General features: G+C 57.0%; 10 protein-coding genes across 10 annotated transcripts; 7 read left to right on the top strand and 3 right to left on the bottom strand.

The window, feature by feature from the left end:
* Window positions 1-104: 104 nt before the first annotated feature.
* B0T15DRAFT_531055 (uncharacterized protein) lies at window positions 105-2330 on the bottom strand. The gene has a single exon (XM_062869218.1). It carries the CDS (start codon window positions 1957-1959, stop codon window positions 394-396), a length of 1566 nt encoding a protein of 521 aa, XP_062720778.1. The 5' UTR covers window positions 1960-2330; the 3' UTR covers window positions 105-393.
* Window positions 2331-2671: 341 nt separating this feature from the next.
* On the top strand, window positions 2672-5256 carry B0T15DRAFT_186668 (uncharacterized protein). Its single transcript, XM_062862386.1, has 3 exons — window positions 2672-3223; window positions 3298-3845; window positions 3904-5256. Exons 1-3 carry the CDS (start codon window positions 2977-2979, stop codon window positions 5170-5172), a joined length of 2064 nt encoding a protein of 687 aa, XP_062720777.1. The 5' UTR covers window positions 2672-2976; the 3' UTR covers window positions 5173-5256.
* A 653-nt stretch (window positions 5257-5909) lies between these two features.
* B0T15DRAFT_186658 (heterokaryon incompatibility protein-domain-containing protein) lies at window positions 5910-6548 on the top strand. The gene has a single exon (XM_062862384.1). It carries the CDS (start codon window positions 6022-6024, stop codon window positions 6442-6444), a length of 423 nt encoding a protein of 140 aa, XP_062720776.1. The 5' UTR covers window positions 5910-6021; the 3' UTR covers window positions 6445-6548.
* Window positions 6549-7917, top strand: B0T15DRAFT_186659 (uncharacterized protein). Its single transcript, XM_062862385.1, has one exon. The coding sequence runs from the start codon at window positions 6653-6655 to the stop codon at window positions 7616-7618; it is 966 nt and encodes a 321-aa protein (XP_062720775.1). The 5' UTR covers window positions 6549-6652; the 3' UTR covers window positions 7619-7917.
* A 614-nt stretch (window positions 7918-8531) lies between these two features.
* Window positions 8532-10325, top strand: B0T15DRAFT_531047 (major facilitator superfamily domain-containing protein). The gene is made up of 2 exons (XM_062869217.1): window positions 8532-9265; window positions 9371-10325. Exons 1-2 carry the CDS (start codon window positions 8657-8659, stop codon window positions 10208-10210), a joined length of 1449 nt encoding a protein of 482 aa, XP_062720774.1. The 5' UTR covers window positions 8532-8656; the 3' UTR covers window positions 10211-10325.
* A 1974-nt stretch (window positions 10326-12299) lies between these two features.
* B0T15DRAFT_396525 (uncharacterized protein) lies at window positions 12300-12952 on the bottom strand (the record flags this gene model as incomplete). The annotated part of the gene is made up of 2 exons (XM_062864842.1): window positions 12300-12742; window positions 12829-12952. Coding segments are annotated over 2 exons (567 nt in total), but the record flags the coding sequence as incomplete, so codon positions are not given.
* Window positions 12953-13950: 998 nt separating this feature from the next.
* On the top strand, window positions 13951-14557 carry B0T15DRAFT_502195 (uncharacterized protein; the record flags this gene model as incomplete). Its single annotated transcript, XM_062867421.1, has 1 exon — window positions 13951-14557. The coding sequence occupies one exon, from the start codon at window positions 13951-13953 to the stop codon at window positions 14269-14271; it is 321 nt and encodes a 106-aa protein (XP_062720772.1). The 3' UTR covers window positions 14272-14557.
* Window positions 14558-14856: 299 nt separating this feature from the next.
* On the bottom strand, window positions 14857-19211 carry B0T15DRAFT_554725 (pectin lyase fold/virulence factor; the record flags this gene model as incomplete). Its single annotated transcript, XM_062870360.1, has 7 exons — window positions 14857-14895; window positions 14955-15055; window positions 15091-16513; window positions 16564-16704; window positions 16798-18339; window positions 18428-19000; window positions 19065-19211. 7 exons carry the CDS (start codon window positions 19209-19211, stop codon window positions 14857-14859), a joined length of 3966 nt encoding a protein of 1321 aa, XP_062720771.1.
* A 470-nt stretch (window positions 19212-19681) lies between these two features.
* On the top strand, window positions 19682-20053 carry B0T15DRAFT_398125 (uncharacterized protein; the record flags this gene model as incomplete). Its single annotated transcript, XM_062864938.1, has 1 exon — window positions 19682-20053. A coding segment is annotated over one exon (372 nt), but the record flags the coding sequence as incomplete, so codon positions are not given.
* A 1742-nt stretch (window positions 20054-21795) lies between these two features.
* Window positions 21796-23968, top strand: B0T15DRAFT_531041 (uncharacterized protein). The gene has a single exon (XM_062869216.1). The coding sequence runs from the start codon at window positions 21881-21883 to the stop codon at window positions 23849-23851; it is 1971 nt and encodes a 656-aa protein (XP_062720769.1). The 5' UTR covers window positions 21796-21880; the 3' UTR covers window positions 23852-23968.
* The last annotated feature ends 858 nt before the right edge of the window (window positions 23969-24826 follow it).

The raw sequence follows: 24826 nt of genomic DNA, 5'->3' as shown, positions 1-24826 counted from the left end.
GTCCGAAGATCGACAAGTTCATGCTCAAGACAAATCCTTGTTTTTACCTGCGGGTAATTCGTACGCTATGCATAGTACATGTAGAGCATGTGTGGACCACTCTGGGATAGGGCAGACCAAGGACAACCCCCTGACGTGGAGGAATGCACCGTGCCCGTGGAGAGGTAAAATACTTATAGTCTGTACATATCAAATCAGACCTCTGACCGAGAGAGAATCTGGCATCCGTGATGATAAACTAAAGGATAGAGATAGTCCTTCTCCGGGGATATATTCCAACAGCGGTCATCGCAAGGACCCATATCCGGGCCACTAATAAGAGCAACATTGCGCTTCAACTCACATCATTGTCGCATCACAGCCTGATCGGAACCCTACGTGCGTTCAGCTAATCTACGCGCGAAGGCGAGCACTGTGATTACGCGAAATCGGAAGACTCAGGGAAGCCTCTCTCGCTCTCGTCTTGACCCACAAGCTTACCTTGATAAAGACCAAATACATTCCCACCGCCACCCACGTCGCAAAGATGGCCGCCATGCCCCTGGCGAGCCGTGCATCAGCCATCCTCGCCCTGACCACATCCCGCGGCACCAGCCACTCCAGGACGGGCATGCTCGCCGCTGCCCGTCTGTCGTCCTCGACCTGCGGCAAGCATGGAGGCGCACCCTTGACGCCCGCCCGCACCTCGCCCCTCTCCCGCTGGTGCTGATCAATAGTCTCAGCCATACGCCAAGCGACTTTGTTATTAATCCTATCCCAGGTCGCCTCCTCGGCCTGCCTACGCGCATTATCGCTCATCCTTTTGCGTAGAACGGCATCATTCGCCAGAACCATGACCTTGTCCGCAAAGGCGGCCATGTCGGCGGGCGGCGTGAGGTACCCGGTCTCCCCGTCACGCACCGTGTCACTCGGCCCGCCTTCGTCCCGGGCCACGACGGGCACGCCGCTGGCCATGGACTCGAGCACCACAAGCCCGAAGGTCTCGGTGACCGAGCAGTGCAAGAAGATGTCAGCCGAGGCGTATGCCACAGCAAGAGGCTCGCCGGTGCGGAAGCCGGCGAAGATGACCTTGCCTTGCTCGGCCAGCGCCGCAAAGGAATCCTTGACCCCCGTCTCGACCGCCGCGTTTCGGTTCCCACCCACAATGTAGAGCTTGAACCGCAACCGGCGCGCATCAAGTTCCTTGGCAACGTCCGCGAGGAACCCGAACCCCTTTTCCCCGGCCAGCCGGGACACACAGATCAGGATGATCTCCCCGCCCGGCGCGATCTCCTTTCTGAGGGCGTCGCTCCTCCGCGCGGGATGGAATAGCTCCGTGTCGACGCCTCGCTGCAGGACCTCCAGCTTGTCGCCGCGCACGCGCCGCTGCTCCAGATAGCGACGCACAAAGCGGCTGGGGTAGAAGATGGTCTTAACGCTGCGGTGGTTGAACAGGAAGCTCTGCACGGCGGCGAACGCGAGCACGGCCAGGTTGCTGAAGGGCGGCGGGAAGAGGATGGCGCAGTACCCGGCCAGATCGGTCTGGAAGTTGCATACGACGGGAACCTGCTTCTCCGCTGGCCGCTGCCGGAGCTGTAGCATGACCTGGAATCCCAGCGAGGCCGGGGATGCTAGGTAGATCAGGTCTGGCGGTTCGCCTCCGAAGGCTCTCTTGTATAGCGTGGAGAGCCTGACGGGGTAGACGACGGAGAGTTCGGGGTTGAAGGGCAGCGGATAGCCGCGGATCCTGATCTCGACGTTTTGTCCGGCTCCAGCGCCGTCCTTGGGCTTGGGGGCGAAGGTGGTTTCGCGGGTGTGAGGAGCAACCGCAACAACGTCGGCCCCGTTGGCCCTGAGGTGGTTGACGAGCATCAATGTCGTCCTGGAAACGCCGTTGACGGGTCCGAGCGACTCGGTGCATAGCAGGATCCGCTTTCCCCGGAGCGAATCCGGGAACATCGCCACGGGAGCAGACCCCATGGTGTTGGGAGAAGAATTATGGACTTAATCTGATGCGAGTACGGCCGTAGCCAGAAGACAAAGCACATCGCAAGTGCAGACCTGTGCCGCTCCCTCGGGTGTTCAAGAGTAGAGTGGCCAAGATGCGCGGTGTCTACTCTCACGATCAACTCCGGTCAGCATTGTTGGCAATTTGGTGTTTGAACGTGATCCTGCGTGGCATCTGTGCCGCATGACCAAACCCCGAGGTCCGCCGCAGGGAAGGTGTAAGCTTTGTGTGAATGCCATGGTCTCAGGTCGACATGCCGCTAGCCACACCCGGGCGGTTCAAATTGAGGTCGACGACGAGCTCTCCAAAGAAAAGGGAACGTGTGTGGATTGTTTGGTCTGGGATGCCGCGTTGGCTTATCGCCAAATGGACCCCTGATCGGTGATAAGGTTAAATGGGGTTGCTCCGCAACGCGCGAATAGGGGCGCGCCGTTGCTCCAACGTGCTCCTGGAATGCGCCACAACGTGGTGTGCTTGACCTTGTCATCCGGTCGTCAACCCCGCCTTCAACATTCATCATTGCGAACCTCCAGCCGCGAAGCAATCGAGGCACGCACCGTGGCGGACGGGTAGCTGTCTTCCTCTCAAAGTGCCAGATGTCCTGATCTACTCTGCAGCCAAACGCATTCGGCAATGCAGGCCATACTGGTACACACTACGCTTTCTATGTGGGGATGATGCTGGTGTCAAGGGAACCCAAGGGGTGCGCTTGGAGGCGACTTGTCAGGTTGGATGTCATGTCGGAAAGTCATGCGGGATTTGACGGAGGGGGAGGGTATTTTCCTCGGATGTTGCATACCGTTATCTCTGTTTGCTGCCGCTACGAGCGCGGCTCATTCTGATTCCCGATTCGCGGCACCGAATGCCCTCTTCTTACACATCCAACACATCCAAACCAGCGTCTCTGCCGTACTAACTGCGACCTGTCCCCCTTCGCTCGCGAGGCATTGCCTGTCCCTTCTTTGCTTCCAGGCCATTGGGAAAGCACCATGAGCACCCCGTCGCTGTCCGTCGTCGACTCGGAAGAGGGCGTGACGTTGGACGATTCCATCGGCCCTCCTACACCAACGGACAGCTCCTCGTTCAGCCCCGAGCTCCGTCCTAGAGACGACTCTGCTTATTCGCCCGTGAAAGCGCAAGGCAACAATAGCCAGTTCTTGTCCTTTCCGCTGTTCGACATCACAACTCCAGCCACCTCAGTCCGAAACATCTGCTGTGTTGGCGCCGGTTTTGTTGGTGGGTGTTCCCCTTCACGAAACGGCAGACATTGTGTTTCGTTAAATAAGGTACTAACATTCTGAGTCTCGTAGGGGGACCAACCGCCGCGGTTATCGCGTTACATAACCCCCATCTTCGAGTCACGGTGGTCGATAAAGACGAGCAGCGCATACGGAGATGGAACTCCAAGCACCCCCCGATCCATGAGCCCGGCTTGAAGCACATACTGCGGATTACCCGGGACGGCTCAAGGGAGTGTACCTTCCACAGTGGCTCTACGCGGTTCCGCAGGGGCTCCGACGACGAGCGCGACTCTCCATTCCATAACGAGGGTGAACCGGGTGCCGGACAGTGCCAGTCGGATACTACTAGTAGTACTGGGGCAAACATCCGAGTTCCCGCAAGAAGTCCAAACTTGGTGTTCACCACCGAGGTGGCCAAGTCCATAAGCGAGGCCGATATAGTTCTGATCGCTGTCAACACGCCAACGAAGCGCCGCGGGCATGGAGCCGGGTCCGCCACGGACATGGCGGCCTTTGAGACAGTGACAGCTTTCGTCGCGCAACACGCCCGTCCCGGCATCATCATTGTGGAGAAGTCTACTGTTCCATGCATGACGGCACGCCTCGTGCAGGGTAAGGCAAGTCATCCGGGGTCATGCTTTGGAAGAAGTACCAACCCCTGACTCGAATTATTAGCTGGCCCTTTACCGACCAGGCGTGCCCTTCGAGGTCCTCAGCAACCCGGAATTCCTAGCAGCCGGCACGGCCGTCAAGGACCTGCTGCACGCCGACCGCATCCTCATCGGGTCCAGCAACACTCCGTCCGGGCACAGGGCCGCCGCCGCCCTCGCAGCGGTCTATGCCAGCTGGATTCCGCGGTCTCGCATCATCACCATCAACGTCTTCAGCTCCGAGCTGGCGAAGCTGGTTGCGAACGCCATGCTAGCGCAGCGCATCAGCAGCATCAACTCGATTGCGGCCGTGTGCGACGCGACGGGGGCCGACGTCGACGAGGTCGCCGAGGCAATTGGTGCCGATCCCCGCATCGGCGGCAAGTTCCTCAAGGCCGGCATCGGCTTCGGCGGGAGCTGCTTCAAGAAGGACGTTCTGAGTCTGGTCTACCTCGCCGAGACGTTGGGCTTGCCCGAGGTTGCGCGCTACTGGAGGGCCGTCACCGACATGAACGAGTTTGCCAGGACCCGGTTCACGTCACGAGTGATCAGCTGTCTGAACAACACGCTGGCTGGCAAAAAGCTCACGGTGCTTGGATATGCGTTCAAGAAGGACACGAACGACACGCGCGAGTCGCCCGCTTTGCATATCGTCCAGACACTGCTCGAGGAGGGTCCCAAAGAGCTCGCAGTGTTTGACCCTCTCTGCAACCCAGCGCAGATCATGGACGAAATTGACAGCATTGCTGGGCCAGAAGTGCTGCAGCGCAACGGTGGCCCGGTAGTTGTCTACACGGACGTGTACGCGGCATGCCGGGGTTCCGATGCCGTACTCATCACCACCGAGTTCGACGAATTTAGAAACCTGCCGATGCAGGTGGAGGCCAAGATGGAGATGAGCATAGCAGATCCCCGGCCGTTTGATAGAGATGAGTCAAACGAAAGCGACCTCCTTTCGCTCCACTCCTATCTTTTGCAGTCTCAAACCGCTGTCGCGACGGCCAGCGGACACATCATGCCCGAAGCAGAAAGCACGTTTGGGCGCCTCCAACCGATGCCACCTTGTCCCGACAACTGTCCCGACTGCCTTGCAGAAAAGGCCGTGGGGGCGGCTGGAGCTGGAGCCAGTATGAAACTTACACCCAAACGCCGATTGGATTGGAGGAAGATCTACTACCACATGAATCGGCCGCAGTGGGTGTTTGACGGCCGAGGAGTCCTGGATATCGCCGCGATGGAGAAGATTGGGTTTCGTGTTGAGAGTGTGGGTCGCCAGAGTCGTATATCATACTAGCAGAAGTGAGAGCGGAGAGGATAGGGGCATAATACACTCAGAGCATCATCTTTGCTTCTGGTTGGCAGCGACAAGTATCTGAACTGATGGGCCGAGGGGAACTAGTACAGTATTAGTACTAATATCCCGTGGTACGGTTTAATACCCCCATCGTACGTTGTTCTCTCATGCATTCACAACACACAGCCCGTTCAAACAGTTGCTGGAGCATACGTCCTAATCTTGATACAACCCCTCAAAGTCTTCTGTGCACGCCGTGGGGCACTTGTTACAATTCTTGCACTGCCAGGCTGCTGGATCCAATCGCGATGGCGACTGGGCTTTTCCCATGACACCACATGATACCCTTTGCCGAACCGCCAATTGACCTCCAGATTCAAATTCTCTTCGATTCCATCGTGCCCCCCCACCATTGCTGCCTTGCAGCTTCATCATCTTGCCATCCAATATATCTTATCTATAGACATCGATGTGTGGAGAGACGCAAAACCCTCCAACTGCCCTTTGCCCTTCCTTGACTTCTATTTTTTTTTATTCATATGCGATGTACACCTATCGAAGAACTTCAAAGAATCCCGGAGTTCCATACACCTATAGCGCCCTGCCAGCCCGAATATTCGCCTGATTCAACTATGGTCAGGCGACGGGCGACTGGGGTTTCGCGAATCGCACCTCACATGCTCCCTTACAGAAGTGTCGCTGGACGACGAGAACCTCAAGTTCAACGCCTTGTCCTACGTCTGGGGGGACGAAAGCCCTCAGTCGACTCTATGGGTGGATGGTATCTACGATAAGTATCTGTCGATCCGGCCAAATCTCGCAGCGGCGCTGGATCGCCTTAGAAGGAACATGATTTGGTGCTGCAACCCTGTGTGTCCTTGCCGAGTGGGTTTAACCCCTGGGGAGGAAGACGTCGCATGTAGTAGTATGGGCTGGGTGTACCCGAACTACCTCTGGGTCGACGCTATTTGCATCGACCAGAGCAACAGCTCCGAACGAGCTCAGCAGGTAGCGTTGATGCACGAGATTTACACCAAGGCTTCTAGCGTCATCGCATGGGTCAGTGAAGAAGACGAGTATACTGTTCCGGCACTCCGCTTCATATACGGCTTATCCTCTCAGTGGGACGAGAAAGGAGACGTCGCCTTGGACGCCGTCCGACATTTGGCACATAATTACGACTTTAAGCCATTTTGGGTTGCGCTCGGTCACTTCTTTGCCAGGCCTTGGTGGGAGAGAATATGGATCGTTCAAGAGTTCGGTTTGGCCTAGGAGATTGTCTTTGTATGCGGCCGGTGGGCTATCGAGTGGGAGCAGATGTGCAAAACGACCACACTTTTACTCAGCGACCAGACAGATCTCCTCGAAGAGGCGACAGCTACAACCGGTGACTACAACCACTTTCAACCGGTCATAGTCGGCATCGGTCAACTCAAGATGATCAAGAATTCCCGGCTTCACAGCCAACGAGATCGCTTTTATGAGCGTTATCAGTTCAACTTGCCGCCACAGTCTGAGTGGAAGATCTCGAAGTGCACTCTTGGTATGCTTTTATCCAGTACAGCACGCCACAAAGCCAGCGATCCGAAGGACAAAGTGTACGGCATCCTCGGCGTTCCACAGGACTTTGGGATTCCTCCAGAAATCGAGATCCGTTACGACTGGGCTATCTGCGACGTCTACATGCGTGCGGCTGAGTGGCTCTGGAAAGAAGATCAAACACTTGATTTCCTTGGCCGAACATACGCCGAGTGATTGTTACACCAGAAACAGCGGTTTGACTTGCCTTCTTGGACCCCTGAATTCACGATGCCGAGCAGTCATCAGTCCACTTTCCATCGCATGCTCTTTGTCCGCCCCAAAGGCAGGGAAGCGACGGCTAGCACGTTCAAATTTGCTGGGAACACCGTTGCCGCCAGCTGCGAGTTCGACTTCCACGCATAAGACCATCACTGTCACTGGGTTCCAGGTCGATGAGATCGGATGCATCGAGGACAGGATTAAGGACATAGTCCCGGATTACACAAGCGAAGCGATGACGCGGATTTGCAAACGGATATGTTGGGATCAACCTGACCAGGAATTCGAATCCGAACTAGAGCACTTCTGGAGAGCCTATTTGGGTCCTGAGCCCGCTCAAGCGTCTTCCTGGGCTGTCGCGGAGGTCGATGCCATGCCGCGACGCCTGTTAGACTTGAAGTGCTTTAAGACAGCACAACACAAATTGATTGGCATGACCGACGCGGCTGTCGGTGTGGGCGATGTTGTCTGTGGTCTCTTCGGGCTTCGAGTTCCTGTTATCTTGCGGAAGAACTCGGACACCACCGGTCCCAACACAGCCGACGTCCGTTCGCCGCAAGAACGGCGCTTGTTTCGCTCAAGTAAATGGGATCGCTGGCCTCCCACGTGTACGGCGCCAGCCCTGCGGCCACGAGTGCGTCGTTGACAACACTGTCCACAGGGATGTCGCCCTCCCACGCGGCAACCCAAGGCGCCGTGACGGAGACGGTGTCGATGCGAGCTTGCAAGGCGGCCTCGGATTCGGCTTTCAGCGCAGTCACTAGCTTACCCAAGACGGTGGCATCGTGGGTGCCGGCGAGCCCTGCGCTCCGTCGTAGCAACTTGATGCGGCAACCTCACCCGAGCACTTCTGGAATGCACTCCGGGACCAACTGCTTTCGTCTGTGGTGAAATTCACCAAGCGGTTTGGGGGCTTCTTTTCCTATTCCGACTTTATCCTCCTCGCGGCGGGTGAAGCGGCGCACCGGCCCGAGTTTCTGGACACCCTACGAAGCGTCGCTGAGAGCATTCCGCAACTACGAGTGGATTATGGTGTTACCAGCCCGCCGAAGGTCGAGCTTGTGATCTCGGACGATCCCACCTTTGCTGCTTCTCGCGGGGCTGCCTTCTGGTTCCGTGTGATGATGGATTGGTCGTATTGTGATGGCTTTGAGTTGGAGGACGACTCCGAGGATACCGTCTCCCAGTATGATCTAATTGGAGACGTCCATAGTGAGTTGTGACACGCTTCGACTCAATGAGACTAAGTTGGAACTGTATCGTCTATGTGAACTTTCTCCAGTAAATCTTCCCCAACAAGGGGCCAACGAGATCCGTCATCAGGACCTGGTGGAGATAGACTTTGTGGTGGTTGGCAACCCGGTTTGCAGTCCATATCTTCAGACATTCGCCCCAATCAAGGCTACAATAGCCCAATGGTCAACTCGGCCGTCCTTCCAGTGGCCTCGGTGTTCGGTCCGACATTCTCTTATTCCCGGACTTTCCGCGGACCGTCCCCGACCGCACCCGGGCTTTTCCTACCGAACTCGGCCGAAAAGGATCGCCAAAACTATGTCAGGATGCAACCTCACGTAAAATATCGGAAAGCATCTTGGAAATAACGGTGTCTCGCATTTTATAGCATCTAAATATTCGACTCCTGTTGTCCGACATTCACATCAAGTCCGTCAATGTCCAACATACAATGGCAACAGCACAACTAGCCGCACCCATCTCGCTTACGGCCCGGGACGCTGAAACCGACATGGAGCCATTGGCCCGGGCGTCCAACTTGCCGCCAATATCTCGCAAGAAGCAAGCTGCGGTGCTCCTCTCCGCCTTTACGACGATTGCCCTCACCATAGGGTACAACCAATGCTATGGCGTGTTTCAGGAGTATTATCTCTCGTTCAGCCAGGATGTGCTGGTGCCTTCTCCGGCCACGCAGACCTCACCGCCGACAGCATTCCTCGCCTTCGTGGGCACGCTGTGCTATGGACTAACCTGGGCCGGCGGCATCCTCGTAAACCCGGTGATCGCACGTATCGAGCATGGGATCTGGGGCCCGACCACACCCTCGACTCGGCTCTGGCGCCGCAGGGTGCTGCGCCTGTTGACGCCAAGAACAATCACCGTGTCGGGCGTGCTCATCATGACAGCCGGCTTCGCACTGGCCTCCTTCAGCCGTTCCATATGGCATCTCTTGCTCACACAAGGCTTTCTAGTCGGCCTCGGCATGTCGCTCTTGTACTTCCCGCTTCTAGCGCCTGCACCGGAGTACTTCACCAACCACCGTGCGACAGCGATGGGTTTCGTAAGTCCTCTGTCGAGTGTCGACTCAACTGCAAGGCACTCCCATTTCTCCATCGCGCTATTCGGAGACGCCTTCATATACTAATAGGCCTTTCACACCTCCCAGATCCTCGCGGGCGGCGGCATCGGCGGCCTCGTGCTATCACCTGTCATCCGTGCACTTCTTAGCTCTCTCGGCGGCCGTTGGACGCTCCGGATCTATGCCGTCTTCAACCTGCTTGCCGGCTTGCCCATCGCCTGGGCCGTCCCGCGGAGCCGCTTCGCAACCGTGTCAACCGACGGAGGACTGGAGCGGAGAAGAAACACGCACGTGTCACGGGCGCTGGCCGCTCGACCCACCTTTCTCCTCTCTGCCGTCGCCGCCTTTCTCCAGGCGGCCGGCGCACAGCTCCCGCTCTCGTTCATCCCCTCCTACACGGTCGTGCTCGGCCTCGGCGCCTCGACAGGTGCCAAGCTCCTTGCCGCCAGCAACGCCGTCAACGCCGTGTCGCGCGTCTTGACTGGATACGCCGGCGACCGACTCGGCCGGCAGAACACCCTTGTCTTGACGCTCCTCCTCGCCGCGTGCAGCGTCTTCGCTCTCTGGCTCTCCAGCTCCCGGACGCAGGATGCGTCGCCATCCGCTACTGCGCTGTGGCTGGCGTTTATTGCTCTGTACAGCTCCTCGGCCGGGGGATATTACGCGCTATTCCCGGCTCTCGTGGCCGATGTCTTCGGCATCCGGCAGTACGCAGCGGTGAATGCGTTTATCCTCTTTGTGCGGGGCCTGGGGACGATGTTCGGGAGTCCTGTTGGGGGTCAGCTGCTGGGCGCTTCGGACGAGGGGGTTCGGGCGTATACGAGTATCGCATATTGGGACGGGGCACTCTTGATGGGTGCGACGGTCTGTTGTGTGGGGGTTCGCTGGGCCGATGCGAAGGGCAAGGGTTGGAAATGGATTGGTTGATGGGCAGCACGGGGTAGTCCAGCTGATATCAGTGATATCCAGACTGTTAATGATGTCTTCTACTATTGAACTCCGGGACCAGGATAACGAGCAAGGAAATCAACAATTGCGGCACTCGAGTTAACGTGATTTATAAGCGAGTCGTGAGTATAAGCGGGCCGTGGCTTTTCCACTACCCTACAACAACAACCGTCCAAAATACAACAACAACAGTATCAACCAACTACAATTACATCAGAAACAGCTGAATCAGACGATTCTGCAGCCTCTCGGCAGGTACGGGCATTATGGCCAGGCTTGCCACACACACCACAGCACCGAACCTTCGTACGACCCCCCCCCGTACTACTACCTTCCGGCTGTGTATTTTCCACTACCTCCCCACCCACAGCCTTCTGGGCCAGTAAATCCTGTGCATCTTGCACAGTAAGTGATCCTCCAAGCTGCACGCGCGTTCTTTTAGCTCTGCGGCGCTTGCTTAGTGCCTCGTTGGCCTTGCGGAGCGAAGAGACCTCTGACCGAAGGAGAGCTACCTGGTGCATGACAGCCATTGTACCCTTGGCAAGTTGATCTACAGCCGCCAACATCGAAGTCGGAGAGCTGTTTTGATGGTTGGCAATGCGAGTCTTGATGAGCGTCGACTGCGATTCGGTTTCTCGGGGGTTGTATGGTGTCTGGAAGACCCAAGGTTGTACTATAGTAGGCTATGAGGCCGGGGGTATTGGTGTACGAAGCTGCACATCCAGGGTAGAAAGCACCCTCTCTGGATCGTACGGCACAAGGCCGGCCCCTGTAAAGCCACCCTATATATTGCTCTCTGTCATAGAGGCAAAGAAGGCTTCGCGGAAGGCACAGAGGAACTCGAGCTTGCTGACATAGTTAATGTTCGCGCGTATCAAGTTCTCGATTTGGCGACCGTACGCCCGCTTCAGCGGCCCGAAACAGCCAACGTCGAGTGGCTGGCACTTATAGGAAGAGTGTGCAGGCATACAGAGCGTCTTAATGTTGTTATCCCGGCAGTAGTTCTCGAATTCGATCGAGTGATAGCTCTCGTAGCCGTCGAGGATCAACATCCGGTATATACCCTTTATACGGGACTTTATATAGTAGTCGAAGTGCTTGATCCAATCGAGGCCTACTTCATTGGTAGTCCAGCCGTTATTGGTAGTCGCGATACGCCAGGCAAGTGGAAGATTGGCCTCGGTATACCAGTTGCTGAGATGGCACTGCCCGGCTAAGATGATGAACGGAGGGATAGCCCAGCCAAGAGCATTGACTCCCTAGATTACCGTTATCCATTCGCGATTGCCGGGCTGGGCTAGCTTTGCCCTACCATAGCCGTCAGAGGTTGTAACGACCATACCCACGCAGATAATACCCATTATAAACCCAGTCTCGTCGAAGTTGTAGATATCGTCGTCTAAGATCCCGAACTTGGCCTTGGTATTCTGAACAAGTGCAAACCACTCGCGAATAACCTTTGGGTCCTCGCACTTGGCCCTCTAGTAGTCGTACCGACGTACCCAACGCATCTTAAGCTCTGGCTTACGCCTGACGAAGTTATAGGCCCAGAGCTTGCCGACAGGGGACGCATCGCGTACACGTAGCAGTTGGTTGGCCATATCTTCCACACTAGCGAGTCTAGGTAGAAATACACGTCCAACTAGGTCAATAATATATTGAACAACAGCCTGCTCCTCGGATTCCGTAAGCTTCTTCGAATTGGCCGTACAGTCGCGTCGTACAGGCTTGCCAGCGCGTCGGTCCCTGAGGGTTAAAGCCGGTACATTATAGAGCCTAGCTACAGCTTCAAGCCGTAGCTGTTTGTCGCTCCGAAGAGCTTCGAGGGCTAAGACTACCCTGGCTTCTTTTGAGGGGGAGGGCATATCGGGTTATAGAGAAAATTGATGTTAAGTGGAAATGTAATATGTCGCGTTTGGAAAGCCACGGCCCGCTTATACCCACGACTCGCTTATAAATCACGTTAGAGAAGCGGTAAACATTTTCAGGGGTAGGAACAGAAATGATCACTGTTGTATTAGGTTACACTGCTACAGAACCCTGCGGGCAATGGTTCATACTAGTACTATCACCCAGCCTGACGAATCGGTGCCCCTTTTACCTCCACAAGCATGTCAAAGTCCCCGTCAAGCTTATGACGAACCGCCCAGTCCCGTATCCTATCAAAGTCCCTGCACGTGTGTGTGGTCGCTGTATTGCCCATCATCTTGGCATTGGCGGGACTCCACTCCCAGAAGATCGTGCTCGTGTCAGACCCGCACTGCAGCGACTGCCGGAGCGACTCAACGCAGTGCTCAAGGTGATACAGCGTGTCTGTGGCTTCGGGCGAGCCCGAGGAAACGTCCGTAGGATACACATCTGGGTACAGAAGCTTCCTCAGACGGTTGAGGCAGTGAAGCTGGTGGAACACATCCAGCTGCACAACGTAGAGAGACCGGTCTTGTGGTAAGGGAGTGGTGGCGTTAGGGAGCTTGCGAGCTGACGCCTGGCTTATAAGGGAGACGCCGAAACCTGGTCTTGTATTTAGTAGGCTGGTCCAGGGAAGGAAATATGAAGAAACGAGTTCCAAAAGGGAAGCAGGGTCACGTCAAACTTACCATTATACAGTTCTTCCCACCTGCCATTGACCTCGGGATCAGGGCCTTGGTATTCTGTGATGTCTCCGTGGAGGCCACTGCGGAAGACGACGGTTTTGTACGCAACGGCCTCATTTGCAGGCGCTGCGGAACATGTCACGGCAGTAAGCAACTCGCCTGCCGGGATAAGGTGCGAAGACAAGACATACAATAGATCTCTCCCGGAAGCCGGCTTGAATCGTGCTTGCCCCCGGGGACGATAACAAATAATAGCAGGATAAGGCCGGCGAAGACGAAATTGAGCGCCAGGGAACAACGCAAGGCTGTTGGTGGTTCCTGCTCCCGGCGATGTACGGACTCGTCAGGATCGCCGCGCCATGGAGGCCCCGAAAGGAGGTGCTCCTTGTCGGAAGAGTCCCTCACGTCCCGAGACATTCTTTCAGTTGCTATTCCCTGGCTTCAAGCTTGGAACTCGTCAGGATTAGAGGTCCGTTGGGCAACTCAGTCGAAGGCAACCGCTTGGGGAAAGGGGATAATAGAAGAACCAGATCACAGAGCTGGGCCGGTCGATTCAAGGGGCGATAGAATGTCCCGGCGAGCCCGCCGGGTATCCGAGAACTCGGACTCGACACAATGCATCGAGCAGCCGGGGACCAATAACCTTGCAAAAACGTCCACACGGTTGTGATCAGGCCGGTATTCTCTGTATCACCTTCCGAATATAGCAGGCCTCAACAAACCAGTTTATGTGCGCTGCGTGATGCATCAGTAACACGCCGTCCATTCCTTCTCGTGATCCTTGGCGATCCTTGGCGAACAATTGGGCCGCTCGGTCTGAAGTTGAAATGACCTTCGGATATGTAGTGAGAGTGGCAAATGAAGGGGTTAAGCTACGCTGGGTGTGCTGATTCACCGTTGAAGTGGCGCAGCGGCAGTGCCTATAAAGAAACAGACTTTCCCTTTCCCCCATTTCGAGCAGACAAGGACTTGAGATCTATCAAAGAGGACTAAAGCACCCAGGATTCTCCTCACCTTGGTCTACAGCCGTCTTCCGTCTTGTACGTACTGGACTCGAGCTCCTACGGATTAAATGCGCGGGCTAACAAGGACCGCACAGTGCTTACATCGTCCGACATCGCCAACATGAAACTCACGAGCATTGTCTCGGCCGGAGTTGCCGTTCTCGGTGTTGTGAATGCCGCGGCCCTGCCGGCAGGGTCTGATGGAGCCGTGAAGCGGGACTCTACGGTCGAGAATCTGGACAACCCGGCCTGGTGGGGCAAGAAGAGAGACTCGGATGTCGAGAACCTTGACAACCCAGCCTGGTGGGGAAAGAAGAGAGACTCTGATGTCGAGAATCTTGACAACCCGGCCTGGTGGGGGAAGAAGAGGGATGCCGAGGCTGAGAAAGCTGGATCGGTATTCTCCCCGACCGGAACGCCAGCTGCCCCCATGACAACCTAATTCGTGCCTACCTTGCCTATAACACCCCTTTCTACGCCAACCACCTGGTCACCCTCGGAGTAACACCTTGATCTTCTGGCATGGGGGAAAGAGGAGATAAGACTCGACGTGGAGAGAACTTGGGCCAAGAAGACTTGAAGAGCAGCACCGAGGCCACGGCGGAGGTGAAGTGCTTAACAGGCTGAACACAAACACGGACATGGTGTGAGAGTTTATAACCGGGGAGGAGCCATTGTATGCAGGCTGCGCTTGAAATCGCTAGACGGATCACTCATTGAACATCTACTACTATCATAGTATGTCTAGTAGGACAATACTACTAGTACCCCTCCACACGGTCCTACCATCCCATTCCCTCATCGTCGTCAGCCCCCCGTACCCGTAACATCAACCGTCACCAGGCCCGTAGCCATATCCGAAACTACTGTTGTGACCCCCTCCGCCGTAACCGTCACAGGCATCGTTCCGTACACGGTTGTCGTCACGCCGCCGACGACCAACACCCTCATTTGGCAATGCTTCGAGTAACAGCAGGGATCATCGAAGGGGGTCCCGCACAAGCAGCAGTCGTAGTTGGCACACCCATCAGCCGTCTTCGTCGTCGTCGTCGTGGTGCTTGACGAGCTGGTACTAGTATGGCATGTGCCCTGGTGGCAGCAAGGCGGCGAGCACTCGTCGCATACGTCCGTGATAGTGCAGGTTTTCGACCTGGTGATGGTGGTGGTGGAGGAGGAGGAGGACTTAATGGTCGTCCTGGGCGCCGAGTAGCCGACCGAGTTGGGGTCTTTGGGGTCGCGGTAGCCCGGTGGCGGGGGTCACCGGACGGATGGGGCGTGCACCAGTAGCCGGAGCAGAGGCGGCCGCCGCAGCCGGTGCCGCTCACGCAGGTCGGGGACGCGGTCGGCCCGGACATGAAGCTGATGGCGGGACCGCCAGCACGGGCGCTGTCGGCGGCGATGTCGGCGCTCAACACGGCAAACACGGAGCTGCCGTACGCGGCACCCATGTCGGGCGCCGGCCATGCCTCGCTGTACCACGTCCCTACGGGCGCGATGACTTGCGTGCCCACCTCGACGTTGGTCGACGTGGCAGACGACTGCGAGTCCCGGACGGAGCAGCCGGTGATGGTCTCGCAGTGCTCCGACGTAGACGTCAGCGTGGTTGTCGTCACGCCGTGGCTCGTCGTCGTGGCCGAGAAGAAGGTCGTGGTGGTGCACAGCTGTGCCGTCTGGGTCTCGCACTCGGGCTGCTTGTCGTCGGTCGTGAGCCAGTGGTCGTCTCCGATGGTGATGCGGGGCCAGGGCGGCACCGTGCCTTGAAGCCCGAACCCGGGAGGCCATCGGATGTAGTCCGGCGGCAGCGGGCCCGGGCCGTAGGTGCCCGGAGGCAGGGCCAGCACCCAGCCGTCGCCGTGAATCTCGCCCCACGAGATGCAGAGGAAGGAGAACCACAGGCTGCAGGGCACGACCACGCCGTTGTCCGTCGGCTGCGGGCTGCTCACCGGCGTTGTGACGGGCACGATGCTGCCGTAGCGCGGCCACGTGACCCACACCGGCAGCGGCTCCGTCGTCGAGGACGCGTATTGGCCTGTGCTCCAGGCCGTGACCAAGGTGCAGTCCGCATTTACCACGGCCACCGTGGCCGCAAGGAGCATGCCAATCTTGCTGGCCGGGCAGCTAAAGGTGAGGGCAAGGGAGCCCGAATCGGTGCACGTTGTGCGGACCGTGATGGCCGGTGTGGCGAAGGCGATTTCTGTCGTGGCAGGGCACGAAATGGTGGTCGGGACGATCGAACGGGGGAATGTCACGGTCGTGACCGTCAGTCCAAAAGGAGCCACAACGGTGGACGTGATGCCCGTGTGGTATGTGGTGCGGCTTGTCAAGGAGCCAGTGTTGGTGTTATTCTTGCTGGGGGACTCCCTGCCCGGATCGGTGATCAAGTTGGTGCCGCTGGGCCCCTGATTCACCAAGGGCCACGGCGGCAGGGGGACTGTTCGGGACGTCGTGCTTCCTCTGCCGTCGGGAATCCCGACGGTGACTGGGGGAACGCTGATGCTGGGGTAGACGGTGATCTCTGCTTCCCCGCCAGACGTGACGTTGACATTGGAGTAGGGCATGCCGCTGACGGTGATCGGGGGGATCGAGATGATCACCGTTGTGGTGGATGTGACAAAGACAGCGGTCGGAGCGCCATGCAACGAAGTCGTCGTGACCGTGCCGTACTCTCGAATGAGGTAGTGTAGCTGCTCGGGGAAATTATGGTGGGTGAGCGGAGGTGGCTCGTGGGAATCACCAGCACGCAGGGGGCCGAGCAACTCATGGTGGGCTTGGTGAAGATGTCAGGGCCGACATACACCACATTGTCGTGGTTCTTGCCGGGAAGCGGCACCCACACGCCCACTTCGGTCGTGAAGCCCCGCTGGTTGGCGTCGCTCTGCAGAATCCCGGAGCCGTCGATGCCGGCCGCCATCATCACCGTCGCCACGGTAAACAGGTTGTAGATGACCACCCCCATCTACCCCGTGACTTCCAGGATGCGCTCTTGGCAGTTGTTCGTCTCGATGCAGTCCTGGTAGTACTCGTTGAAGAAGCTGTACAGACCGGCGCTGTGGATCGTGACATCGGTCGAGTCGACGACCCGAAGACCCCAGGCGTAGCGACACCGCTCGTCCACGGTGCTGGCCGTAAGGTTGCACTGGCTGAAGTCGGGGTCATTGGCGAACTCGGACGCTGCTTCGAAGGGAACGGGTGCGCCCGGGTTGGGCTGGAAGTACGGGGACACCGTCTGCATGTGGCCCATGTAGACGCTCTTGGCGTCGCTAAGGAGGTAGTTGTACAGGACCGAGTGCTCCGAGCCCCCGCCGTAGAGCCACGACGGGCCTTGCCACTCGATCAGCATTCCGCGGGCACCAAAGATGCTGATCTGCGTGGATGACGAGTCGGGCTGGTTGTATATGGAGACGTCGTTGTCGTGGTCTGCCACCCACGCCCACACGTTCTCGAAGTATCCGGATGCATGGGCCGTGAGGTGAAACATCAGCGAGGCGGCGATGCAGTCGTCGTTGGCGCTGAACTTGGGGCAGCGGACCAAGTCGAGATCCGTGCCCTTGCCGCCGCCAACACGGAAGTGGGAATCCCACATGGCCGCTGCTCCCTGGTCGACCGCGGCCGTGTTCCATTCCATAAGCACGGCGCCGGCGGTGCCGCCTCGGACCGAGAACAGCATCTCCACGATTTCCATGGTGCCGACGTCGCCCCTGTTGCCGTCCCGCACCATGACCTTCGGATTCTGCATATCGCCAGAGTAATAGCGCGCCCCCTGGATCTGGGACCAGCTCGAACCCTGCACCCGCGAGCCCGTCGGGATCATCACGGTGCGCCCCACCGTGTAGATGCCCGCCGGAAAGAAGGCGATCTTGTTTGCGGCCACGGCCTTCTGCAGGAACGAGTTGAGGCAGATTGTCTGGTCGCCCGTCCCGTTGTTCTGGCAGCCGCCATCCGTGGTGGCCGCCAGGAAGGAGTCGGCGCTCAACGTCTCGTACTGTGGCCGCGAGGGCACAAAGAGCTTGCTATTCTTGTCAAGAAGGGACTTTGCTTTGGCCGGTGCCTCGACATTCCCTGCCCTGGATGAGCCGACAGAGCCGTTGTAGCGCTTGCCGGTTGCCCACAGGTGTGAGTTCTCAGACAGGATCGTGTCCCCGCCGTCGGCCTGGATGATCCTGTCCACGTTGGAGAAGACGGTGTTGTCCAAGACTATGTTCGGTGCCTTGGCTGCATTGTTGCTTGTCAAGATGCCGACGGGCACATCATTCACCGAGCAGTCGACCAAGGAAACGCTTCCGGTGCCTTGGCCCGTAGCGCCGCCGGCCCCGGAAATGTTGAAGCCGGCGGCACCACCGTGGATCTCGATGCCTTGCCAGGTGAAGCCCCAGTCCCAGATCATCTGAATGGCCGTAAGATAGTCGTTGAATTTGAGGTTGCGCGCCGTGAACTGCTGTGATCCCACCCGCCACCCGATGCTGCCGCCGTTGAACGTGAGGTCGGACACGAAACCCCCGCTGCCGTTTTCCTGAAGGCAGTAATAGACAGAGTAGTACCTTATGTATCAGCGTTGATGAAAGTGCAATGGGATAGCACGTAGTAGGGACGAAACATACGGTGAAAATCCCCACAGCCGTAGTGGCGTTTGCCGAAGAGCTGCCGCTGCTCTTGGGCATGTTCAAGACAAGGTTCTGCAGCGACGTTGCCTGCGCCACCTGCCAGTGGATTCCCGTCGGCACAAGCTGCTGGTCATTCTCGGCCGTCGAGCGCGGCATGTCGAAGATGAAGTTGCGAATCTGCCGGAAGAACTGATTCTGGTTGATGTACCACTGCGCGCCCGCGCCGCCGGGGATGTACGGGTCCGTGTCGAACAGCGCGATCCCCTCGAAGGTGCGGCATCCCTTGATCGTCGGGGGCTTACTCGCGTCCCCAATGAACTGAGTGTAGTACAGCTGGACCACGGGCTTGCAGATCTTGTAGGTGCCGGCCGGGAAGTAGACGATGGCGCCCTGCGTGAACGTGTTGCCGCAGGTTTTGCCGCAGCGAGTGTCGCCGCCCTTCGCCGACGACTTGCTCCAGCTGCTGACAGCCGCGTTGATGGCCTCACTGGCGTCCGTTTTGCCCGTGTTGTCGGCCCCAAAGTCCGTAACATCGCGGAAGAACTGGTAGCCATCTCCGGCCAGGGGTTGCTGGGACTTCTTGTTAACACTTTTTGCACCCCCAACACCCGGTCCATATGTTGCTCCTACGCACCGTCCCCAGAGTTGCCAGACTCGGTAGCCAATAGCCCGAGCCAGGACTCCCGCTCTCTGCCGCAGCACCGTTGAACTGCATCGTCCTGGTGCCGCTCTGATTGGAATAGCCGCCGCGAATGACTGTGTTGGCAGCCAGGTTTACCATATACCTCTCCAGGCTGCCGTAGTATGGCCAGACCGAACCGTTTACCTTCCCTGTTATTGACAACTCGCGAATTGGTCAGGTTCTGGCGTCGTTTCCGCTGGCAGCTTACATCTGCTGCTCTCAACCACTCCCACTGCTTACCTCTATCGGGAGCTACATGGTAGTAGTTCCGCGTGTTATCAACCATGTAGGCCGGTCCGGGATGTCATGGCAAAGTGAGCCTGAGGACGACGAGACGGCGACACCATAGATCTGGGATATCTTACTCATTCCCTCTTACCAAGATGTTCTCCCATACTCTTCTCTTGCTTTCTCCACTCGCCCTTCTAGGCCCTAGCAATGCCGCCCCGGCAACTAGCCCCGTGTCAGCCCGCGCGGCTTAGATCTGCTACGCCAACGAGCGCACAAGCCTGCTCTGCTACAAGCCCCCAAACGGCGAGCCCCAAAACGTGACCGCCGAGGATGTCGCCTATATCGCGTCCTATCTGCGCAGCTACGGTGCTCAGACCAGGACCGGACAGCTCTTCAACATGGCAACGGTCCATGCTCCGGACTGCGGCGAGTGGTCCGTCTACGCCCACGGCACCGCGCTGGCCCTCGCCAAGTACATCGACAACACGGTCAACAGCAGCGTGCTCTTTGCCGACATCGCCAACACTATCGACGGCGGCGCCAGTGCCACGGCTGACCAGCAAGCTACGTCTCTCATCGGCTGCGGCACCAGACGCGGCTCGTTCGGCGTTCAGGTGAACGCCTCGGCCCCAGCATACAAAGCCTCAACCTACCCGGCGGGATATACCCCGGATGGCATCCTCATCAAAATTGTGGCATCAGGAGCGTAGGCGGGCACGGACCTCTGGGAAGCGAGTGAACGTTGAGCTCTCGGACCTCGTCTTGTGACCTTCGAGGCAGGCATTGGGTCCCGAACACTCGCTTACAGCATTATTACGTGCCCGTGTACTGTACCTACGTAGAGTAGTCACTGAAATCACTCTCTGTTTCCCATTACCATTCTTGATGAACTGCGAGTACACAATGAAGTCACCCTTTGTCTTTGGTCTTCCGTCGTCACATTTTGACTTTGCCCTGCTATGGCAGCCGGCCAGTCGAGCTTCATGGCTCAGCCGTCCGAGAAATCTGGATGAGCCCAAGTACAAAGATATGAAATTCCCGAGCTGGTCATGGCGTGGATGGGAAAGCGTCGGGGTTGAATATGACGCGGAGATGGTGGACGGGTGTCTGACTGACGTTCGCTCCTGGCTCCTAGACCACACCTGGATCGACTGGCACATACGAGACGGTTACGGAACACTGCGGCGCGTGTGGGATAAGTCATGGGCCAAAGAAGACGAGAGCCGCAATCAGATCTGGAAGGGCTATCAGATGTCCTCTGTCCATATTTCGGACAACATGGAGGATGTCGACGGCAGTTCTGATTCAGAAACATCTGAATCAGTGGACATGTCGCATCCCGTGCCGACACCAACACCAGTTGGACCCTATTATGGTCAACGTATACCACAACCCCCGGGGACTTCTTATCAACCCCGGCCGGCAATGCCCCCACGCCAGCCTGGAAGATCTATAGTAGAGATCTTCCAGCCACCCCGGAAATATCCTTCACAGGCTGCACGAGCATTAAACAACACAGTCCGGACTCCAAGAGGAGCGAAAAGAAGCGCAGAAAGCGAAGCAGAGCAAGAAGAAGAGAACTTGGGAGTTGGCAAAATCCACGATTCCTTCGGTCGCCGCCACGAAAGTTCTGGTCTGTCGGCAAGCCGAGGCAGGCCAAAGGTGGACTTTACCCTCACCTAGCCCGAATATCCCTACAATGTTCGTCTAGCCACAGAAACCCGCACAACCGGACGCAGCGAATTCCCGGACCTGCCTTTTCTACAGTTTTTCACTTGGAAGGCGTCGTTCCAGATCGTGCCCGTCACGGCCACTGCGGGCTGTCACGTCGGCGGCGATGGTGGCGCAGTAGTGGAAGTCGGCCTGTGCCGGTGCCACATCACGGACCAACGCGGCGACAAGTGCGGTTCCATCGTCGTTGATGCCGAGTGGCTCTGGGAGAAGCAGCCAGCGGTCCACGCCACCGAGAACGGTGACGGTACTGCACTAGTGAACGACACAGCGATTGGAGTGAGTGAGCCGATGGACGATCGCACCGAGTTTGGGTTCGTCGCCATCTCCGATGCCATGGCTTTCACAAAGGACGAGTTCCCTGACTGGACCTACTACATCCCCAAGGAACGCGGCGAGTCCGAGTGGGACTTGTTTCTTTGTGCTTCTCGTTGAGCACTCTCCTGTTGAGGGCTTCTACCGCCGCGTTGCCCTGGGCAAGGTTTTCAAGGCTGCATTTGCGCTGTCAGACGACGAGTGGAGTGAGATCATACTAGGATAGGAATTGGGAGTGAGGAGTGTGGCGTGTCAAACACCTGGCAATTTGACAGACAGATGCGCTGGGGGTCTAACATTCAACATTTTGCGTGATAACCCTAACCCCGCCCGAGCCAACCACGCGAACCAACCAACTGCTGCAGTCTGCGGTGCTGCAACCGTTTCCTTCTAGCTTGCTCGTGGCCACAACTTCTCGCGTTTCAGCGACGCTGCTACATCCCACATCCCACATCCGACATCGCCAAGATTCCATCCACGCCGTTCTCAATATGACCTTCCTGCTCGATCCGGTTTTGACTGCGTCGGACACAGGTGCCCAAATGGCGCCGCCGTTGCATGGCGCGTCTCATTCTTCAAGTTCCTGTTTCCTTCTGCGCCTCCCCCGTTCTATTCGACGCCGCATTTACCTGCACCTTGGCGTAGCACGTTGGGATGGTTTACCGATGCTGTTTGACCTGGACGGTCCAGTCTACCGGCCTATGAAGCAGGCTGGCTTTCGTGGCCTATTGCTCTCCTGCCGCCTCATCTACGGCGAAGCGTCCGCCTTGCTGTACTCGTCCAACCGATTCGTCATCCACTACCGACACGTGCGCGGACCCGGGCACAACGTCGAACCGTCGCTTCAGCCAGTGCGAAACCTCACCGCCTCGTCGCTTGCGTCATTGCTCAGTCTCAAGATCGTGCTGAACCAAGCTTCTTGTCATCACCGCAGCGAAGACGAGTACGACGAGGCGGGCGGCGAGTGCTGCGACGACCTAAGGTTCAATGGTCTACATGAACCGGACCGCTGCCAGAGATATCATACAGCCCATCACGATAAGCCACTTCGGAGCTCCTGCTCTACGGCCGGGCCGATGCTAGACGAATGGCTGCGGACAGCAGATTACCTATCTTCGAGGATCAAGCCTGGTGGCCTTCAGCTCGCCTTAGTATGCGACCTTGATCCACAAGAGGCCGACATCATGGATACCGTGACTAAAGTTGTCGCGCCACTCTCTTCGCTTCCGGAGCTAAGGGACTGTCACGTTCGACTTTGCAAAAGTCCGGATGCGGAACTCACCCGGATCGCAAGGAACGCGGCGCTGCAAGCCTGCCGTACGCCGGAACCCCTATCAAGTCCGTCGGGCCCTCGTATCCTTAGCCTTCCCCGTGAGCTACGTCTTCACATCCTCGAGTACACCGACCTTATCACCCCTTGGAGGGAAGTCATATGGAGTAGTCGAGATCGCGGATATCGATACCCCGCCGAAGGCTGCTACCCACCAGGCAACTTCCCATGCCCCTCTGACCTTCACTGGCACCATGGATGCCAGTTTCAGGGATGCTATCACCAGGAACGTATATTCATCGAGGACAATGACCCCGAAGTATGGCGTGGCTCCATCGGTTGTTTCTGCCGCCTTCGACACGCCGCCTTCTCATCTGCCTGCAGATGCTGGGCCCCGCCTGCGCCCTTGTTCCTCGTCTGCCATACTCTTTCGGAAGACGCCAAGTTCGTCTTCTTTTCTCGTAATCGGTTCGTTGTCAGCGATAGTGGAGCATTCAACCCCTATATTGTTGGCAAGGTTTATGAGCCTGTTCAGGGGCTCGAGGACAACAACCGCCTAGACTGGGAGTCGATAGAGTCGGGCAAGTGGCGCGAAGTACAGCCCCGTGCCTACGCGGCCGAGCGTTTTGCAGCGAGCCAATTCTTGAGGGAGGTGGTCCCCGCCGACTGCTTAGGCTACCTCCGGTTTCTCGAACTGATCTTCCCGCCATACAACCATATGTGTTGGCCCAACGACGGGCATCCCGCTCTACAGGACTGGATTGCAACCGTCGACTGGGTCAAGCACAAATTAAGAGCTTCTAGTCTCACACTACGGTTGACCATGGCGGGTTCGTTATCGTATGTACCCCTCGGACCCGACCGTCGCGACGAGCTCTCTCGAGCACAGGGAGAGCAAGTGCTTGCCGGATACAACCGTATCCTGAAATCGTTGGCCTATCTTGCGGGCGAGGACGGTTTCGCACGGTTTTATGCTGACTTTGCATGGCCTTGGAAATGGACCAAGTGGGCATATGCGAGGTATAAGGTTCTGGGTTTTCAAGCTGGTCAGGAGTGGACGAAGTCGAAGGAAGACGCACTAAACGAGCGGGCCGAGCGTTTCATCTTGGGAGACCAATATGAGCGACTTTCTGCCAGAGGGAAAGACCTAGAGGAGAGGCCTTGGATGGTACAGCGCTGGTGGTTTATATAGTATGATCAGCACCTAGCCTGGACCATCATAGGGGCCTAGTAGCACTACTCTCAAGCAGCGTTTTTTTTCTTCGAGCTCAGATATTGAGACAAATATATTATTTAGAGTCAAACAAACAATTAGAATTACAAATACGCTTCAGTAAAACAGGCATAGTTTGAGGTGTTCATTCGGTAGGTTTTCTAGTCTCCTCCATTGATTTCGCTGATTAATCGGCCCCACGGTTGCGAAGCCTTATTAGGGGCAAGCATCCCTAAAATAGACGCCCTCGAAAAGCTTCCGCTATCCGACTCTTGTCCAGCTCTATACAGATCCGTCTTAGACAACGAGGTGAGTATAAGTCTAGAATATCTCTATATATTGAGCTCCTACCTTCTCTGCCGTTAGCTTGAAGATGCTATTCCTACACTCTCTAGCTAAGGTTTTATTACATCAAGTGCTGCAATAGTTGAGTAGGCACCTACCTTTCTCTTTCTAGACCTAAGCTAAAGGACGTCGCCAAGCAGATTAAAGGGGCATCGGTTCCTACAGTTCTAGATACCTCACCCGTTGCCGACATTTTACATATAAATCTTCCTTATCTGCTCAAAAGGGTCCAGAACAGGTCGCTCTAAGGACAAGAAACCGCCCCCTTTGAACAACAATGAAGACGAGAAGATGTCGCTATTGTGGGGAGGCCGAGAACGTGAATCCGGAACTAGTATTTCACTTTCAGTTTAGGTCGAGTTGCTGACTCAGCAGGAGTCTAGGTCACGTACAGAGACGTTTTCTGAGTGACTGAAACGGTAGGTAACATGTTTGCGCTCAGTTTTCACCACTCCGTCTTTCAGCTCAGTTTTCCGACCTTTGCTGTGGTGTGAATCTAATATCGCCTTGTTGTGACCACAAGTTTCACCAAACGCGTTGCAAACCCTGCTCTTAGCCAACCAAACGCGTTTGTGACCCTCCTCTACACGTCTTGGCTAATGGCCGCTT

This window comes from Chaetomium strumarium, assembly GCF_033439665.1.
Source record: "Chaetomium strumarium strain CBS 333.67 chromosome Unknown B0T15scaffold_4, whole genome shotgun sequence".
Classification (NCBI taxonomy): Eukaryota; Fungi; Ascomycota; class Sordariomycetes; order Sordariales; family Chaetomiaceae; genus Chaetomium; species Chaetomium strumarium.
The sequence above is the reverse complement of the archived record's forward strand: the minus strand, read 5'-3'. Positions and strand labels throughout refer to the sequence as shown.

Bases quoted from the DNA above. Each gene is read 5' to 3' on its own strand.
- B0T15DRAFT_531055 (XM_062869218.1), bottom strand. From the start codon at position 1,959: ATGGGGTCTGCTCCCGTGGCGATGTTCCCGGATTCGCTCCGGGGAAAG.
- B0T15DRAFT_186668 (XM_062862386.1), top strand. From the start codon at position 2,977: ATGAGCACCCCGTCGCTGTCCGTCGTCGACTCGGAAGAGGGCGTGACG. The intron at 3,224-3,297 runs GTGGGTGTTCCC...TGAGTCTCGTAG, and splicing joins TGTTGGCGCCGGTTTTGTTG to GGGGACCAACCGCCGCGGTT. The intron at 3,846-3,903 runs GCAAGTCATCCG...TCGAATTATTAG, and splicing joins CACGCCTCGTGCAGGGTAAG to CTGGCCCTTTACCGACCAGG.
- B0T15DRAFT_186658 (XM_062862384.1), top strand. From the start codon at position 6,022: ATGATTTGGTGCTGCAACCCTGTGTGTCCTTGCCGAGTGGGTTTAACC.
- B0T15DRAFT_186659 (XM_062862385.1), top strand. From the start codon at position 6,653: ATGAGCGTTATCAGTTCAACTTGCCGCCACAGTCTGAGTGGAAGATCT.
- B0T15DRAFT_531047 (XM_062869217.1), top strand. From the start codon at position 8,657: ATGGCAACAGCACAACTAGCCGCACCCATCTCGCTTACGGCCCGGGAC. The intron at 9,266-9,370 runs GTAAGTCCTCTG...CACACCTCCCAG, and splicing joins GTGCGACAGCGATGGGTTTC to ATCCTCGCGGGCGGCGGCAT.
- B0T15DRAFT_531041 (XM_062869216.1), top strand. From the start codon at position 21,881: ATGACCTTCCTGCTCGATCCGGTTTTGACTGCGTCGGACACAGGTGCC.